Here is a 20,088-nt window from a genome sequence, read left to right as displayed (position 1 = left end):
TGATAAGATTAAACCTGTACAAAATCATCTTTTGTATATGTTTTTCCATAAAGGTACTGAGGTACCCTTGAGGTTGAGGCTGGAGGATTTGTCTCCATTTACTCTGTTAACTTGGTCTCTCCTTAGACCTAATACCGGTGTTGTCCCGTATCAATAGAGGATATATCCCTCTTTCTCTATTGCCTCCTTGGATTTGAGATCAATTCGTATTGTGAGGACCTAACCATGGCCCATGGCTCTCCTCCCATTCCTTATATTGGAGTTCTGGCAAAGCTGGTGATAAGTCCCTGCTTACCTCCCGATGTTGGACGGCCTTTTTTCCTGGCTTTTTCTCTCCTTGCTGGAGCAGGGGTGAAAGGTTCTCGCTCCCTCTCTTGGCTCTTTGGTGGAGATGCGCTGTTTCTTGGTTCCTTTACCCTCCCCTTTTCCGAGGAGTATTCGCTTTGGCGGTATAAAAAGTATTTCCCATCCTTCTCTGACAACAGATATTCTTCCTTCGAAGAGTGGTCATCACTTTCCTCGGAGGATATACACCCTTCCACCGTTGGGGTAGTTAAATAGAATAATGTTCATAATGTAATTTTTTGTGCATTTGATCAATATTAGAATACAAAGTTTAAGTAGCAGGATTTTACAAAGAATTTTAATGAAAAAATTATGTGTGCACTATTTGCACATATTTGAAGTGAAACTTCTTACTAACAGCTATTAAACTGAAGAATTTAAAGGACATGTTTAAAAAAGTGTAGTTTGAAATGTTGAAAAAGTTTTAAATTAAAAAATTATTCTTTTAGGCGTAAAAAATAGTTTTTTACGCGTCAGTTTCACTTCAAAAATCGCCAATTACAGGATTTCGTAAAAATCACGATATAATCTAAATGAACGACACATCGTATGACAAGTTATGAAATGCCCTTCATCCTTTTATTTAATCTCGTGAACAAATTGTAAATCAGAGTCAACGCAGCAACATATTTAAAGTTGTGTGCGACATAAATACAAGCCAAGGACCAAGGATGCAAGTCTATTGTTTCTCGAATTCCATAATATTCCTTGTAAATTGTTCGTTGCCGGTATTTTTCCCTCTAGAAATATTTTTATTGTTTTTTTCTACTCCCATTTATAGGCGCTACAGCTAGTTCATTAACACGTATTTTCATAAGCACTTTAATCTGAATCACTCGACCAAAAACGCGCCTTTGTTGACTTAATTAAGGAATAATTGGGGAAAAATATACAAACAATTTTATCGTAAAATAGTTATCCGCAGTTGCATTTTTTGTACGAGATTTATTTATAAGTATTTATTATCTTATCCATTTTATGCATTTAACTATTGGCCAGCTATTTATTATTAGAGATACAAAAGACATTATTTATACAGGGTCCGGCCTTAATGCGTCGGGCATCTGAAGCTCCTAACATAAAAAAACTATGGAATTTTGTGCAGACTTAAAGTATGTACCAGGACGTATTTCAGGAAAATATTTTAACTTCAACAGAGTGGGATCAAAAAAGTGTGAGTGGATCGGGATGACTTTTTTTAAACGGAATACCCTGTATATTATTGCATTTTTGGTTTCCTTTCTGATCCTAAAATATTATTAATAATAAATTAAATTAGTCTTTAAAAAAAATATTAAAAATACAAGAAATGTCCTGAAATAAAAACTATACCAATTAAACTTTTAGTTATGTAAACGAAGGCGCGATTTTTTTAAATTGTTGCCGACCATATACATATTCGCCGCCGGGCTGACTAACTGGAATTTAAATTTCCCTCTGGGGTAGAGGTGGTAGCTCTGCTATAAAAAATTGTCAAGTTGCCACATTCATTTATTTACTTCCTGACATTGTCATTCGTTTCGACCAATGACTAAAGAATTCAAGAACAAATAACACCCGAGAGCAAGTTGTTACCATGGCACCAAACAGTGCCGTGACCATATTTTTTTCTTAACTGATCTAGTTGAAGGGATATTTATATTTTTGATAAATGTTTTGACTACGCCTATGGTGTAGGTGGTGGCATCATACTAATTAATTACGAAAAAAACGTATTAAAATGTTAACAAAAGGTACAAAACTAGTATAAACGTATAGCACACATCAAGTACATATAATATTAGAAAAATAATTATCGAATTCAATAAGAAAACTTAAGAAAATGCTAAAAAGGTGAAGCGGACTGTTTATTTACCTATGAAACGTAACTCCTGGCTCTTTCTTGTCACTGCTGCTTTTACATTTGAAAGCTGAACAACTAATCAGCATTGTAATAAAGTTTATACAAAGTTCACTACACACAAACTATTAAAAATTGCTAAAATTGTTGTTGGTGACCAGCTGATGGCTCATTGTTTGCCACCATTTTGCCACCAAAAGAAAAGGCGTCTAAGGTCACAAATTCTGCTGCAGCCCGTATAGGGGCGTTACATGTCCTTATATTCTTTAGTCATTGGTTTCGACACTTTAGTTTTGTGTTTTGAGTTTTTGGTTTAAATAAATAGTGTTGATACTTTAAGCTTAAAAATGTTTACTAGCAGACCTTGCAGTCGAACATTGTTCTTTTTAGAACCTCTTTAGTACGAAGTGTACAAAATAACTAAATAACCGTAAAAACTCATCGCAACTTTATCAGAATATTTTGAACTGTGCTGTTAAGAAGGGTGAGTTTTATTGATGTAAATAATAACTGTTTATATATTTATAATTAATTAAATTTTGTTTCCTAAAATATTTTGATTAAAACAAAAATATGTAAAAGTGGACAACGCTGTGCCGGTGCAAGCTTAATCACGTGACTAAAAGTTTATTTGGTATGAACTGTACAGGATGGCTCGAATTCGACACTCATCATTGGGATTTCGGAAACCGTAAGAGATACAGGATCGATTAAATGGAGACAAAGTTGCACAATTTGATGCTCAATAATATTGCATTTTTATTTTTTTGCATAAAATATTCAGGTGATGGAATTTTCTGTACGAAACGTCGGCAAATATCAAAGTGACTATATATAGTGTTTTAAGAGTGATGAAAGGAATTAATTAAATTGAAAAAAAAATCAGGTCCGTATTTAAAATATCACACAGAGTTATAGAGCAGAAAAAGTGGCCATGAAAATGTGTTTTTTCATTTTAAGTTATCTTAACAAATAAAGCCAGGAAACAATAGAAGACAAAATTGAAAATTCCGTTTTTTTTTTTCGAAAGTATTCGGAATTTTTCAAAATTCAATAGGGCATTTTATTGAGCATCAAATTGCGCAACTTTGCCTCCATTTAACCGATCCTGTATCTCTTACAGTTTCCGAAATCCCAATGATAAGCGTCGAATTCGAGCCACCCTGTACACTTATACAAAATTCCGAAGTTTTTTACTATAGGAGCTACACATATACCCGACGAACTTTTGCCGGACCCTGTATAATCTGTATTGAATTTTAGGAATTTGTAACATTTAAAAAAAATACTTAAATTTAGTGCAGATCGTTTTGTCGACTTACGTGGGTGGATTTACGATGTTGAACAGCTCCACTGGAGAAGTGGGCACCCTGCGTACTATCATTTTCTTTCCATCGGTGGACCCCATTCCGACTGAGGCCCACGATCGCACAGAACCGGCTTCAGAGAAAGGTTTGGCGCTGAATCCGTAACCAGAATCCACACTACTGGGGGCCCTTCTAGACTGAACAGCTATAAACATTAGAAAAAATTAACATTCCACTAAACGAAAACTTCAAAACCTAAAAATTTTTATTTTTAAGTAACCATAATGCAAAATTTTGTCTTGCAGTTAAAGTTTGATGAACACTATGAGAGGAAAGTAAAACCAAAATATGGAATAGTATTCCTAATATAGAATATCGCCATTTCTCGGAAACAAATACGCCTGATCGCAAAAGACAGTGGTCATCATTATATTCACATGCAGGTTTTGCCTTTTCATTCAAACGGGCTTTGTGGCCTCGGTGGGAGTGTTTAAGGTACTCAAAGCCAGTGTTTCTTGATACGTGATCTTTTCTTATCTATGGGGCTATGAAAAAAGGACGGGGGGGGGCGGTAAGCTGTTGATTGGTAACCACCGATTGTAAACCGCTAATTTAAAAGTTTGATAAGCTCTTTCTTTTAAGCTCAAAATGATTAATAATAAACCTTTTAATATTCGGTGCCTAAACTATCATTTCAAATATCGGCGAGTTCTAAATAATGTTGCCGTTTCTAAACAATAGTATACTGTTTTATTAGGATTAAATAAGATACTTTTTGTGGTGAAGCTGTACGTTTGACAATATTACAGGTGAGGCACAAAAAAGTAATTTTACTCTGTATAGAACAATTTTTTTTCAAACGTTTTATTTTTTTCAAACAAATAATTTTTTAAACAATTTCAAACGTTGCAAATAATAAAAAAGATTAAAAGTAATACCCTGTAAGTAATTATACAGGGTGGTCCAAACTATATTCCTGAAACTTCGGCAGCATATTCTGCAGATAAAAATATGTAAAAAAGTTCGTATAAATGTATGTCCTAAAATGTTTAGTTTCGAAGATAGAGGGTGTAGAAGTTTCATTTTTATTTCGATTTTTTCAAATAATTTCTGAAGTAAGGTCAATATTTGGATGAAAATTGATGTCTGGGAGTTTTTTGACATGTGAAATTTGATTTTGATCTCTGTATGACTCTTAATAGTAGAGGGCGCCACCTACATATTTTTAAACTGGTTTGAAGAGTAATAACTTTTCGTCTGTACCTGTATAAAACTACTGAATAAAAAAATATATATTTACGACGTTTTTTACGTGAAAAAGATCTCTTGGTAAAAATCGCTTCGAGTAATGGTTTTCGAGATATGTGGAATCGAAATTATCAATACCTGTCATCACTGACATAAATTAACATGTTGACTAAATAGTTATTAGACTGAAATCATAAATTTGATTTTTTTTGTGTCAAAAGTTCAACAGAAACTGTTTTATCATCATTTTTTGCAGAAAAATGTATGATTAATTTAAAAAAATAAAAATTTCCAAATTTATTATTTCAGTGAAATAACTATCTACTCAACGTGTTTATTTTTCGTCAATAATGACATGTATTGTCTATTTCCATACTAAATATCTTAAGAATGGTTGATCGTAGCGATTTTTACAAAGAGATATTTTTTACGTAAAAAGTCACAGAGATGTATATTTTTTCACTTGGTAGTTTTATACAGGTACGGACAAAAATTACGCTTTTTATTACGCTTCAAAACAGTTAAAACTCATGTGGGTGGCGCCCTCTACTAATAGGAGTCATATTGACACGAAAACCCCCAAATTTCTCATGTCAAAAAACTCCCAGTCACCAATTTTAATCCAAATATTGACGTTACTTCAGAAATTATTTAGAAAAAATCGAAATAAAAATGAAACTTCTACACCCTGTACCTCTAAAAGTAAGCATTTTAGGACATACATTTATACGAACTCTTACTTATTTTTATCTGCAGAATGTGCTGCCGAAGTTTCCGAAGTGTCTGAAGTCTTTTCTAAAAAGATATTTTTCTACCGTATGATCGAATAAAAACGGCGTCAGCGATGGCTATGAAATGAAGATCGCTGTCATTTTATATGTAAAATTATATGGGAAATGTCATCGATCGTCATTTCCAAGCCAACTGGACGCCGTTTTTTTTGATCATATGGAATATCGGAATGAAGATTTAAATCACAAATCATTTTCAAAAAAACTTTTTTTTTGAAATTTTAAGTCTTAAGTCACAAACTAAATGGTATTCCATATTTGGTTCCTTTCCTCTATGTAAATTATCTTTATGGTCGTTATACATTTATAATGATACAGGGTATATTACTCTACTATATTCGATAGAAAATGACACTCGGAGTAGAATCATATATCACATGTTAACTTTCGACATTTTCGCTTATAAAAAAATCGTATTTTAAATTTCAATCTAGATTGCCATGGCTCTGTTAAAAATACAAATTTTTAATCAAGTAGCTTTGGAAAAATTGATTTTATCGACTAATGTTTTTCTTGTCTTGTCCTGGCCGGTTAAAAGATGCTCAAATCGTATTTTTAATCATGTCTCAATTTTTTCCAATGGGAGAAGGGCGGCTCATTAGTAAATTTGGAAAAAGCATTTTTTACGAATAATTTGGTACCATACACTTGGTATTTCGAGTCAAATTATCGTTATCAACAGAATGTTACAATTTCAAATAAACCATATTCGAAAATGTCAAAAGTTGACATATGATATGTCATTATATTCAGAGTGTCAGTTTCTATCAAATTAATTATTTGTAAAGTAACAGAATACCGAGGGTGCCATTTAAAAATCAAAAGTTATGGTCATTTCCGGTGAAACAGGAAGTGACTGAAAACAATTGAATACGTCAATCAATCCCAATTTATGTAATATACTAACATACGAAATCTCGGTCTGTAATATGAAAAAATAAAAAAGTTATAGGGGTGAGCCACTTTTGAGACGCATCCGGTATTCAAGGGTCGAGTAATAAACACCAGTATTTATTACCCAGTGTATCCCCCCCCCCCTCCTTACTTGAGTTATAGCTGATCATCCAGTCTATAACTCATCATACATGGGGATCTTCCTGTTGTAGGGAGGATAGGGTATTTCTCATCCTCCTCTGACAACAACTGTTCATCATCCGATGAGTGGACATCTACCTCCTACGATGGTATACACCCTTCCGTGGTTGGGGTTTAGCCCTCCGTGCTCTTAACAGTCGAGCTTGTCTCCGGCTCAGGTACTCCAGGTAGAGGCTGGAGGATCTCCATTTTCTGCACCTCTTTGAGTTCCGGGTCTATAATAGAAAATATATCTCTCTTTCTCTATTGCTTCCTTGGATTTGAGGTCAATTCCTATTGTGTGGATACCTGACCATGGCCTTCCTCCCTCGAGTTGATGACTCGTCAACTCGATGTCCTTACATTGGATTCCTGGCAAAGCTGGTCATACACCGCAAGGGTTAGTCGGTCCACTTTTAAGGTAGTAAGTAAGTAGGGAAGAGGATAATACAATGGGTTGCCCCCTGGTGCACCAGGGTTGAGACCATTAAAGGGTAGTCTTCTATCTAGCCACGCATTTTGACCTGGTCCCGCCATGATAGGATTTAGGTTTTTGGTAAGGTTGTCTCCTCTTGGTTCGGGCGGTTAAGCTAAATTAACTTTTTTTATGATAAATTAAACCATATTTTAGTGATTCACTTACGTGGATACTTATTGATGTTCCCTCGTACTTCTTAGATTTTAGGTTAAGCTAAATTAACTTTTTTTATGATAAATTAAACCATATTTTAGTGATTCACTAACGTGGATACTTATTGATGTTCCCTCGTACTTCTTAGATTTTAGGTTAAGCTAAATTAACTTTTTTTATGATAAATTAAACCATATTTTAGTGATTCACTAACGTAGATACTTATTGATGTTCCCTCGTACTTCTTAGATTTTAGGTTAAGCTAAATTAACTTTTTTTTATGATAAATTAAACCATATTTTAGTGATTCACTAACGTAGATACTTATTGATGTTCCCTCGTACTTCGTAGATTTTTTTCGGTTTCATGCATTGCATATTAAGTTATTCTTATTATAGTAAGATAATATATTACAAATATGCTTTATTAATAATTTTCAAGTTTGTCCAGATCAATGTATGTCAAGGTCTTTATTGATAGGCTAGTTTAAACATTATAGGGGTCTTAATTCTGTAACTATACAAATAAATAAAACACCTATTATAATAATTTGTAAAATCTTCAAAGTTTAAAAAAGTACAAAGCCAAAAGCCAACAGGAGAAACAGGTGCCAAATTGTGTTTATTTTAACTATCAGGTACAGATTTATCCTGCAGTTGGTAGGCAGTTCTTTTAGTTTCAAAGTAAAGGAATTTTTCCAATTTTGGTCCGCGGTTATTTCCCCTATCCGCCACCTGGGGTCGCGTCCGATGGGATTTTGAAGTTCTCCACACGGATTTCCTTTTTTTTTGTTTTTTGGCTTTATCTCAGAAACTACGGCTTCGACACACTTTGATATTATCTTAAGTTTTGTTTAAAATATATTTCCGTACATAAAAGTGAAAACTGCGTTTTGCTAGCTGTTTTGTTTCTGAGTTATAATTTTTTAAATAATATTTCATATTTTTTTATCTCAAAAACTGCGACTTTCACTGATTTTGATGTTATTACAAATTTTGTTGCAAATATTACTCCTAATCTTAAATTGAAAACCGCGTTTCGCTATAGCTACTGTAATTTTGGAGCTACGTTTTTTTTTAAATTTTAACAACCCCCCACACCCACCAAAAACTAATGGCCAGATTCTCGGGTGCCACAGTATTTTTGTGCCAAATTTGGTTAAAATCGGTTTAGCGGTTTTTGAGTTATCGTGTTACAGACGGACAGACACCATGAAAATATTTTGTATTTAGGTCATTTATGACCAAATAACTCATTTTGAGTGAAATTAAAAAAACTTTTTTTTTGCCGATCTTAATAGCCTACCATACCTGTTGGTATGGTTGAATTCAAATTTAAAATATCATTTTAAATTTCGATTTAGAGTACCATGGCCATAAATTAATGTAACAACTTGACTCGAAATACCAAATTTTTCGTTGAAAAATGCTTTTCCAAATATGCAAATGAGTCACCCGCGCTTCATCTAAAAAAAATGAGTTATGATTAAATACCAATAAGATTTGGGCATCTTTTAACCGGACAGGACAAGACACGAAAAATATTCGAAGATCAAATTTATTTTTCCGAGGATCCTTGATTAAAAAATAGTGTTTTTAACACACTCTGATGATGAAATTTAAAATACGATTTTTTAAGCGAGAATGTCAAAAGTTGACATATGATATGTCATTATATTCAAAGTGTCATCTTCTATCGAATAAAGTAAAAAAATACGGAGTGTGCCATTTAAAAATCAAAACATGTAGTCATTTCCGGTGAAACAGGAAGCGACCGAAAATAGTTGAATGCGCCAATCAATCCCGATTTATGTCATAAACTAACGTATCAAATCTATAAAAAGTTATAGTTATATGATTCTGAGAAACACCCGGTATGTATATGGAATAGAAAAATAATATAATGGTGTTAAGTACATAGGTATTTAACTTACCACTACTAGAAGATTCTTCTTCTGGTACCGTTTCCACTTCCGCAATTCTTTTGGACAGCACGCTGCCGGTTTTCTCCATTTTCCGGTTGGTCGCATTGAACTGCAAGCTGGAAATTGTTGGCACCGATCCAGTAGAAGACATATTTTAACGCGAACTTAATAAGAAAATTGGTGGTCGCGCAATTTGTTTATTATAGTTTTAAATAAACGGTTTCGTCCAGTGCGCCTTTGTTACTTTTTTATTTATTCTATGTCCATTGGTTTATTCGTCTCTTCCAGAAACATCTTAGCATTTCACATGAACATATAATCCACAGGTTGTCAAAGTAAATAACTTTTATTTCAAACACATATTTATAGGAGATTAAATTTTTGTTTCTGTTTAATTAACCTAATCTAGAAATATCACACGTTACTTGATTAATTATATTTTTTTCTCGTTAATTGTCTGTAATGTATACTAGCAAAGTGCAACAAAGTTCATTTTGCGAGATTTTTTTTTAAATTAAATATAATCTAATTTTATTATCAGCGTTCTGATAATATAGGTTATATAGTTTTGTTTAATTAAAACTTAACGGGATTGAAATTTATCCTTTCGCCTGTTTTAATCTATTCAAATAGATCAATGAGGCAAAAATTTCGAACTTGATAAACTTGTATCTATCGCTATAAAACACATGATTTGAGGCCGTGTGCCCTTGTTGTCATATGGTCGACGCTGCATGCTTTTTAAGTAACTTAAAATTATCACATGTCACATGTACTTTTTTTGTTAACTAACTTGTCGTTTTTCTGTTGAAATAATCATTTTCACTTTATATCATCGTCATTTCAGTCAATCGACACCTTTCATTCCATTTTTTTTTTCGTGTTTACGTAAGGTTTGCCACGACGCGCGCAACTCGGGCTTTGCGAACCACGACGTACGACTAATCTTTCATTTTTAATTGGTAATTTATTCGCTCGTTATTTAACCATCCCACTACTTTATATCGGGCGTTCTTTTCTGGATTAATTCGATTTTATATACCGTCTTCTATCTTCCGTACAGAAATGATAAAAAAAAACTCCAATTTTGCAATGACTTCTGAATTTGTCTTCTGTTCGTTTATCTATATACAAATCGAACATAAATAAAATGAGTAGATTAATTGGGTATATTCGTATGGTAAAAACGCACACGAAATGTGATTAAATTCATTGTAGTTTATTCATAAAATATTCCTAAGGATAATTAACATTTTAATCAATGACTCAAGAATACAACTTATATAGGACACGTAATTTGTGTTGTTAGACGCCATTTTTTTGGAGGGACGGATGTGTAACCAGCGACAATTTTAGCAATTTTTAATAGTTAGTTTTCTGTAGTGATTTATTACAATGGTGGTTTGTTCAGCTTTCAAACCGCAACGATAGGAAAGATCCAAGAGTTGCGTTTCATAGGTAAATAAACAGTCCACTCCTCCTTTTTAGTGTTTTCTTATTGAATTTGCTAATCATTTTTCTGATATTATATGTACTTGATATTTTCTATACGTCGAAACCAGTTTTGTATCTTTTGTTAATATTTTAATACGTTTTTGAAATGAATTATTCGAGCCAGCGAGACGAAAAGTGGTAACGATCTGCGCGCTGGGAGTAAAAATTCAAAGCCATCTACTTGCATCTACTAACAGCCTACGGCTTATAGCGCTTTCAGATGGAGCAGACCGTCCGCGCGGATGTTTTTTCAAGATAACCGTGGACGAACTCATCCGGACGGAGCATACGCGACCCCTGTGAAATTGTTCATATAAACTCATGGTACTTGCTCGAAGTCGCGGACGGTCCGTCGCGGACGCTGCGCTCCATCTCAAAGCGCTGTTACGCTTCGTCCTACGTGGAAGACAAAAGCGGGCGATTCGGGCGGTGCGAGCGACGCGTATTTATCAAACAAACGTTTTCTTACGAAGCTGTCCTAGGTAGGAGAGGCGCGCGACCACAAAACCCATACGCTTCGTCCTACGTGGGCGGGAAAAGCGAGCGGGCGACGCGTATGACTACAGCGGGCTATGAGCTCGACGCGCACGACATATTTGAATTGCCTTCGATGCCGCTTCAGTCGCGCGACTCTCCTACCTAGTACAGCTTCGTAAGAAAACGTTGTTTGATAAATACGCGTCGCTCGCACCGCCCGAATCGCGCGCTTTTGTCTCCCACGTAGGACGAAGCGTAAGACGAAGCGATATACGGACTGAAGCGGCATCGAAGGCGATTCAAATATGTCGCGTACGTGTCGCCCGCTCGCTTTTGTCGCCACGTAGGAAGAAGCGTTAGAAATACGTAGTGACGCGACGTGTATTTGTGAGCAGTTCACATAATTATCAAAAAATTGATATTTTAATACATTTTACAAATTTCACAAAATTTTGAAAGTGAATCAAATTATTTATTAATTTTTAACTTATTACTTTTTCAACATTTCAAACTACACTTATTCAAATATGTTCTTCAATTCCTTCAATTTAATAGCTGTTGGTAAAAAGGTTCACTTCAAAATATGCGCACATAGTGCACACACAATTTTTTTTGTAATTACATGGTATGGTAATACCTAAATAGGCAGCATACACCATAGGCGTAGTCAAAACATTTATTAAAAATATAAATATCTCTTCAAACAGCTAAGTTAAGAAAAATATGTGGCACGGCACTGTTTGGAGGTATGGGAACAGTTTGGTCTCGAGTTTTATTAGTCCTTTTTAGCTGCTTGAAGAGATATTTATATTTTTTTTATAAATGTTTTGACTACGCCTATGGTGTGTGCGGTGGTATCATAGTAATTAATTACGAAAAAACGTATTAAAATGTTAACCGATTGTTAACAAAAGGTACAAAACTAGTATCGACCTATAGCAAATATCAAGTAATTATAATATCAGAAAAATAATTATCGAATTCAATAAAAAAATGTCAAAAAGGCGAAGTGGACTGTTTATTTACCTATGAAACTGACTATTTCTTATCTCTGCGTCTTTTACACTTGAAAGCTGAACAACTAATTACCATTGTACTAAAGTTTATTCAAAATTCACTACACACAAACTATTAAACATCGCTAAAATTGCCGCTGATGATTCATTTGTTACTTCCAAAAAAATGGCGTCTAACGTCACAAATTCTGCTGCAGCCCGTATATGGGCGGTACGTATCCTTGTATTCTTAAGTCATTGGTTTTAATCTGGATTTTAATCTTATTTTAATAGTGATAGTTAGGCAACCCAACATACTTGCCTAGCCTACACATTTTATTACTTTTAAAAATACGCTAATCGAGATGATAAGCCGTCAAATATTTTCGAAATAATTTTTTTTTAAGATTATTTATCTGATCGACTTTTAGCTAGTCGTAAGCGTAAAATCCTTATAAATATTATCTATTATTACAATTAGTTTTATAACCTTGAAATCTCGAATACCTTCTTGATTGATTTAAGCTATGTTTGTGTACAAATCCGGTTTATTAAGTCAGAGAGTTTCTAACAATACGCTTACGTGACGGTTTTTTTCTAGTTCGTTTTACTATTACAAAAAGTAAGGAAATTAGTTTATTATATTAGTAAATTTATTGAATATAGGTAATTTTTGGAATATTATTCTAGTAAAATCATGACGACTTTTGCGGGAAGGGCTTTGCATTATGTTTTCAAAGTGCCCGACAGAAAAACTACCATGGATTTCTACAGAAAAGTCTTGGGGATGAAAGTCCTCAGACATGAAGAGTTCAAAGAGGGCTGCGAGGCACAGTGCAACGGGTAAAAAACATTTTTTTTTAATTTACTTTCATCATGACTAAGCAAAACTATATATTTTCTAATCGCATTCCTTAATTTTTTAAAGTATTTTCTGATAAGATTTTTGTCGAGCTATTGATAAAAATGATTTGCGTTTTTTTATAATGATACAATCATGCTACAATTTAATTTCTAATTCTCTAGTACGACAAATTCAATTTTTTACCAGCCCATTTACTGATATAGGAATATCATACCGCCGGAAGGCGGTATTTCTTTTAATACACTGACAATACCGCCGGCGGTTGTTTTGTCACTATGTTGGTTTAAAGTTTAAACTTTTGTTGTTTTTTTTTTCTTTGGTTTAAACCTTTTCAGTTGTGATTTTCTTTTTTTCTTAATTTTAATACCAATTTGATTCCGTTAGTTTCAATATTTCCATTCATGATTCTCTATATTTTCATTAATATTTCTGAAATGTTGGTTTAAACCCTTGTTGTTATTTTTTTTTCTTTGGTTTAAACCTTTTCAGTTGTGATTCTCTTTTTTTCTTAATTTTAATACCAATTTGATTGCGTTGGTTTCAATATTTTCTATGCCCCCCCCCCCAATGATGCTCCCCCCCAATGTATAATTGAGTTGGGAAATTAATCATGACAACGCGACGTCTAAATCCCAAATTAAAAATATTAAGGATGGTACGATTTTATTTTAATTTTCGAGTTGTCATAACAATAATTATTTATGCATGTTATAATGTTCAATAATGTTAAATTTAAGTTTTAAATTAATAAAACAATTTTTTTTAAACTAGGGTTTTTATTCCTATCACGATACATTATTACATGTATTATGGCCTCTAAAAAAAAGTAGGAAGTTGGGAAAATTGCTGTTTCTAGTTTCCAACGCCGATGTACCACCCAATATACTGGATGTTTTGTTGTTTTTTATAAATGATTTCAACTAAAAAAAGTTTACCCGTTGTTTTACAGCGCTTACGATGGCCGCTGGAGTAAAACTATGGTGGGGTACGGCCCGGAAGATAACCACTTCGTCGTGGAACTAACTTACAATTACGGGGTCAAGTCGTACGACCGGGGCAACGATTTCCTCGGAATAACGATCCAAAGCGCGGAAGCTTTACAAAGGGCAAAAGCGGAAGCCTGGCCCATTTTGGAAGGGAATGTTTTGGAAGCGCCCGGTGGTTACAAGTTTCACGTTGTCAACCAGCCTCAACCGACTAATAGAGGTATTTTCAACCTTTTTTTGAAATAAAAAAAGATTTACTAAATATTAACATTACAGATCCAGTTTTAAAAGTTACGTTAGCCTCGTCCAGCCTGACGAAATCGCTAAATTACTGGAACGGTATCCTCGGATTAACGATATTTGATAAAACGGACAAGACAGCAGTAGTGGGGTTTAAAGAGAACGAGGCTAAACTTGAATTAAAGGAAATTAGTAAGTATTTTTTGCGATTTTATACAGGGTTATTCACCTCATTCGACACGATTAGATTTTTAGAAATTGTGAGCGATGGGATCGTTGGAGGACTACTAAAGCTACAATTTAAAATTTTGTATTTAAAAATTCATTTAAAATAAATAATACCCTGTATATTACATTTTTAGTTTCTAGCTTTAATTTTTATTAATTTTTTTTTAATTTAAATATAACACCCTATACCGGGTGCATCTCAAAAGCGGCTCACCCCTATAACTTATTTATTTTTTCAGATGAAAAAAGGAGATTTGGTATGTTAGTATAGTAATAAATTAGGATTGATTGACGTATTCAATTGTTTTCAGTCACTTCCTGTTTCACCTGAAATGAGTACTTTTGATTTTTAAATGGCACCCTCCGTATATTTCTACTCTATTCGATAGAAAATGACACTCTGAATCTAATGACATATCATATGTCAACTTTTGACATATTCGCTCAAAAACAAATTGTATTTTAAATTTCAATGTAGAGTGCTATGGCTGTGTTAAAAACACTAATTTTTAATCAAGGACCCTTGGAAAAATAAATTTGATCGTCGAATGTTTTTAGTGTCTTGTTCTGGCCGGTTAAAAGATGCCCAAATCGCATTTTTAATCATATCTCATTTTTTTCAAATGGAACGAGCTCATTAGCATATATGGAAAAAGCATTTTTTACGAATAATTTGATACCACACACTTGGTATTTCGAGTCAAATTATCGTTGTGAACCGCATGTTATAATTTCAAATAAACCATATGAGAAAATGTCAAAAGTTGACATATGATGTGTCATTCTATTGAGAGTGTCATTTTCTATTGAATAAAATAAAAAATACCAAGGGTGCTAGTTAAAAATCTAAAGTTGTAGTCATTTCCGATGACACCGGAAGTGACCGAAAACAATTGAATATGTCAATCAATCCTAATTCATGTCATTTACTAGCATACCAAATCTCATTGTTTTATCTGAAAAAATAAAAAAGTTATAGGGGTGAGCTACTTTTGAGAGGCACCCGGTATATTTTACGTGAATCAGATGCACAATAATCTACCAAATTGTATTGTACTATTTTTACCTATCTCTTCAAATTTTTGTAGAAAATACATTTTCTTATAATTTAGAACCTCATTTATCAATATACCCATGGAATATTTACATCTTCAATTTTGTTTAATGAGTAATAAATGTACAGGTGCTAAACACGATAATATAGCTAGGCTATTTGTTTACAAAAAGAAAAAAAAAAGAAAATGTGGATTTGAATCAGAAATCAATATAAGTTATGTATGTGAACGTCTCAGTTGTTATAAATAAGCATTCGCCAACAAATTAAATAAAATGTATAAGGTGTTACTTTTTACCACACTGTCTATCTAATACACATACAAAATTCACTTTTTTTAGTATTTGGAGCAATTATATTAATCAAAGCAAACAGTCAATGTGCGCGTTCAGGGAACACAGCGGCTGATCGACCATTGAGTATTTTGCTCAGCGGCTGACTGTTTTTGCATGCAAAAAGAGACCGTTTAGGGAAACCGCTTACTCAGCCACTCAGCCGCTGACCGTCCCTGAACGCGCCCAATAATTATTTATTAATGTAGTTCAGATATTGGGATAATATTAATTGGTCCTCTTTTACAAATATTTAAAGAGTTTCTTTTTAATTTTTTTTAATGAAATAAGCGAACTATTGTACATATACATATGTCCCCGGATTTTCTTTACAATAGGATTTTTTTTTGTTATTGACATATTTTTTGCTGCTGTTAAAGTACTGTATGATCGAATAAAAATAGCGTCAAGGAAGGCTATGAAATGAATGATCATACGGTATCACATTTTCCGATAACTATTGCCACCCTTTCCGTAGCCTATGTCCGTAGCATTGAACTAAATAAATTTTGTGCTTCCTTAATGACGTTAGCAGACGTTAGTAAAAATTCTACCAATAGGTAACAATCTATCAAAGCATGAAAATGAAATTGTATTACCATAGAAACGCGTTTGGATCTTTAGGACTTTTAGTTTTTTTAGGAAAATTTAACATTTTTGTTTTTTTCAATTTTCTCTAAAATGGTATAGAAATTTGTAAAAGTATAAACGGGATTAACCATTTTAGATCAGGCGAACATTTTTATAAAGAATGCCATTTTTCTCAAAATGTCTATAATAAAAAAGTATTTCCTCTCTTTTAAAGACAATCCGGTGACATACTTACTGTTGTGTATCGACAATATTAGTATCTGTACTCATTGCAAATTTGTTATATATTTAAAAATAATATTAATTAATGTTTTCTGTTTACCATTTTTTTTATCGCATTTTCTTTCTAGCCGAACCAGTGGATAGGAGACAGGCCTACGGCCGCATAGCATTCTCCATTCCGCACAGCGAACAGGAGAACCTTGCCAAACTTATCGAGGAAAGAAAGCAAACGGTTCTTACGCCCCTCATTACTCTACCCACTCCGGGCAAAGCGGACGTCCGGGTGATCATCCTGGCTGATCCCGACGGTCACGAAATCTGTTTCGTCGATGACGAACCTTTCAGGGAACTGTCCCAGCCCGACTACGAAAGCGAACGCGTTTTAGATATGCAAATCAAGAAAGATAGGTCGTAATTTTAACATTGGCATAGACATATAGACTAGACCAATCACCACACGCAAGAAAACTTCAAATTAAAAAATAAAATTGTTATAATTTATTTAAATTAATTTAATAAATTAACATAATAAAAGTTACTTAAAAATGGATCATTTTCGTCTGTTTTGTCCGCTATCTTTTTCCTCCATATTTCTCAGGGATTCAGTGAATACTAATAAGTAATACTAGCAAAGAACATTTTAATACCCTACTAGTAAAGTGCGTCTGCTGGATCTGTGTTTATGAAAGGAATGCGGACAAAAAACATTTAAATAAACAGCAATATATTTTATACATCGACTTGACGAGTACGACACCGCAAATCGCTCCGCCCACTCATTTTATTGGCTACTTGCACATTTGTCGAATTTTTATTGATGAGAAGCGTCCTCTAATTTTTTACGAAAAACATCGAGAGAATATCGTTTCCCCTCTCACGGATACCCCGTAGCTACAGAACGGACAGACGCACTGTAATAATACCTGTCCTAGAAGACTTCCAAATTTGTAAAATTCCAGAGATGTAGAGATTGGGACAATAGCTACCGGGGAATCAGGGTAGGTCAGAAAGTCATAGTGATTATAAGTTTCTTGACGATTATCTTTAGATCTTAAATGTTAAAACTCGTTAATTATAAAATGAATGAAATTTACGCTACGTTCTTCACCTCCGTCCAATAATTCTTCGTGTTCGGATTATAACTCAATCCGTATTCCGTAGTCATTCCCAAAAAACTATTAAAAACAAAAAAACATCCTTAAATATACTGCTATAGTTCCAACCCTCTACAACCTATGTTACATAGGTAGGTGTTACACTGGCCTTTTGTATCCATAAATCCAACGCCACACCTAAACTGACTCGATAACCCCGTCCTTTCCCGATTAATTACCAAACTCCATACGTTTTTTTGGCGGACGGACTGAAGCGTATCGGAAACAGCGTTGTCAAGTTCTTGGATTTGTAGCCGCTCTGTTAACATTTTGCTGATATTTATTTATTCTTTCACCTCTTAATTAAATCTATTACCTTTTTCAAAAGATACAACTTTTTCGAATAAAACTTACGTAATGATATAAATTGTACAATAAAAAATATGGAACTGATACGGAACGGAAGCTTACGTATAGCGTCATGATACAATAAGGGTTATATAAGATCCTTGGCGGTCGCAAATCTGCTCTCCGCGCGCATGGCGTCACTCGGGTAGTAATTTTCTGTTAAGCTCCGCCAACTACATGCGCAATATCTTCTCTCAGAAGATCACTGGCGGTGGCAAACCGGGCTAGCGATTCTGTAAACATATTTCCTGTCTAATGACTCATCAATCGTATACAAATAGCATAGGCTAGACAGGAAATTTCTTGCTAGAATCCCACTGCGGGTCTCCGCGCGCATGACGTCACCCGCATAGTAATTTTCTGTTAAGCTCCGCCCACTACATGCGTAATATATCTTATCTAACCCTCCTTGTATCATGGTATAGCGTCAATAGAATAAAAAATACGGAACGGATTTTTTATATTATAGAAAAGGAAGGTATAGTGAATAGTGAGAATTAACCTTTATTATTCCCATTTTTGTGACCACTTTTTCAAATAAAGTCCCATAGAGATATTTCTCCATACATACACTCTATGGTATAGAGATAGGCTGCCGACCTTTACTATGAGTAGGGATGAAATAACTCGAGCGAAAATTCGCTGGAGTACTCGATTATTGAAGTAACCGACATCGCTCGATTATGAACAACCGATGCAAGTGACGAGCGATGAACGCAAGCGATCCTAGAATCTGTGCTAGAATGAAATAAATTGAAATCCGATTTTAATGTGATATACTCGATACAAAGCCGAGCGAATTTTCTACATACATTGCAGGTAGCAAATTTATACGACGTATCCGTTGCGTATTTGAGTGACAAAATGTTATGACCTACATCCACAATGCTTTATACTAAACTAAATAAAGCGAATTGCTCGTCGCTTGCTACTTGTCATTCATCACCGAAATAATATGTGCGCTGCGCACGCAACTTACTGCTTGGCGTTTCGAGTACAGCAAGCGACGAGCGAAAAAACGTATTTTTAAATACGAGCGAAATTTCGTTCGCTCAGATTATTGAATTTAAAATCGATTAATCGATTATCAAAAATCGCTAGGTTATTGAAATCGCTTGATACTCGAGTACTCGATTATTGAAATCGCTTGAAACTCGAGTATTGGATTATTGAAGTTAATCGGTTTTTCCCATCACTAACCTTTACTACAAATTAACTACAACAGATGCGAAAGAACACCGAATTACGCGTTCAGGTTTCTGTGACCTTCAGGGTGCAGCCACACTATCCTAAAAACGGCGTAACGACCTTGAATCGATTTCCAGTAATTCTATTGGCTGAAATTTTTGACAGATGAATTTGACAGATAAAATTTCTGACAGATGAATGTTTCAGCCAATAGAATTACTGGAAATCTATTCAAGGTCATTACGCCGTTTTTAGGATAGTGTGGCTGCACCCTCAGAAAGAGTTCATAGACAATCCGCATCAATGTATAGTTTGGGTTATTATTTGTTTGGGTGAAAATATAATGTGCACCAATATGTTATCGAGGCATATAATCTCACAGTAATTTAATAGATTGCTCGTCATATTATATCAGTTCGTAGGAGATTAGGAAAAAAAAGATATTTATAGTATAAAAAATTAATTTATTTAACAAAATTTAATTAAAGATGTGACAAAATAGTTACTTTTCTATTGGTTCTATCGGACTTTTTCTAATATATAAATCTTTATTTTTGTAAACTTTAATGCATAAAATATTTTCAATCTAATAAATAATTTAATGATGTAAATAAAGAGGAAATTCTCACATGGGTGGTCAAATTCTATAGTTTTCATTATATCAAACAGCCTCTGAATGTTTTCTTCAGTGCAAAACTCATCAAAATTTAATATAAATAATTTTTCCATTTCCAGTAAATAAAATGAACAAATT

At 33.9% G+C, this 20,088-nt stretch overlaps 1 protein-coding gene across 1 annotated transcript; it reads left to right on the top strand.

Annotated features, from left to right (window-relative positions):
• The first annotated feature begins 12,480 nt into the window (after positions 1-12,480).
• LOC115875557 (glyoxalase domain-containing protein 4) lies at positions 12,481-17,190 on the top strand. Its single transcript, XM_030891052.1, has 5 exons — positions 12,481-12,748; positions 12,817-12,969; positions 13,941-14,197; positions 14,254-14,409; positions 16,773-17,190. The coding sequence occupies exons 2-5, from the start codon at positions 12,824-12,826 to the stop codon at positions 17,057-17,059; spliced, it is 846 nt and encodes a 281-aa protein (XP_030746912.1). The 5' UTR covers positions 12,481-12,748; positions 12,817-12,823; the 3' UTR covers positions 17,060-17,190.
• The last annotated feature ends 2,898 nt before the right edge of the window (positions 17,191-20,088 follow it).

Source organism: Sitophilus oryzae, unplaced genomic scaffold (assembly GCF_002938485.1).
Source record: "Sitophilus oryzae breed Bouriz unplaced genomic scaffold, Soryzae_2.0 scaffold_1389_pilon_pilon, whole genome shotgun sequence".
Classification (NCBI taxonomy): domain Eukaryota; kingdom Metazoa; phylum Arthropoda; class Insecta; order Coleoptera; family Curculionidae; genus Sitophilus; species Sitophilus oryzae.
The sequence above is the reverse complement of the archived record's forward strand: the minus strand, read 5'-3'. Positions and strand labels throughout refer to the sequence as shown.

What these genes read in the sequence shown, in the direction of transcription:
- LOC115875557 (XM_030891052.1), top strand. Translation starts at nt 12,824, where the DNA reads ATGACGACTTTTGCGGGAAGGGCTTTGCATTATGTTTTCAAAGTGCCC. An exon ending in TGCGAGGCACAGTGCAACGG is followed by an intron (nt 12,970 to 13,940) that starts GTAAAAAACATT and finishes GTTGTTTTACAG; the next exon opens with CGCTTACGATGGCCGCTGGA. An exon ending in ACTTGAATTAAAGGAAATTA is followed by an intron (nt 14,410 to 16,772) that starts GTAAGTATTTTT and finishes TTTTCTTTCTAG; the next exon opens with CCGAACCAGTGGATAGGAGA.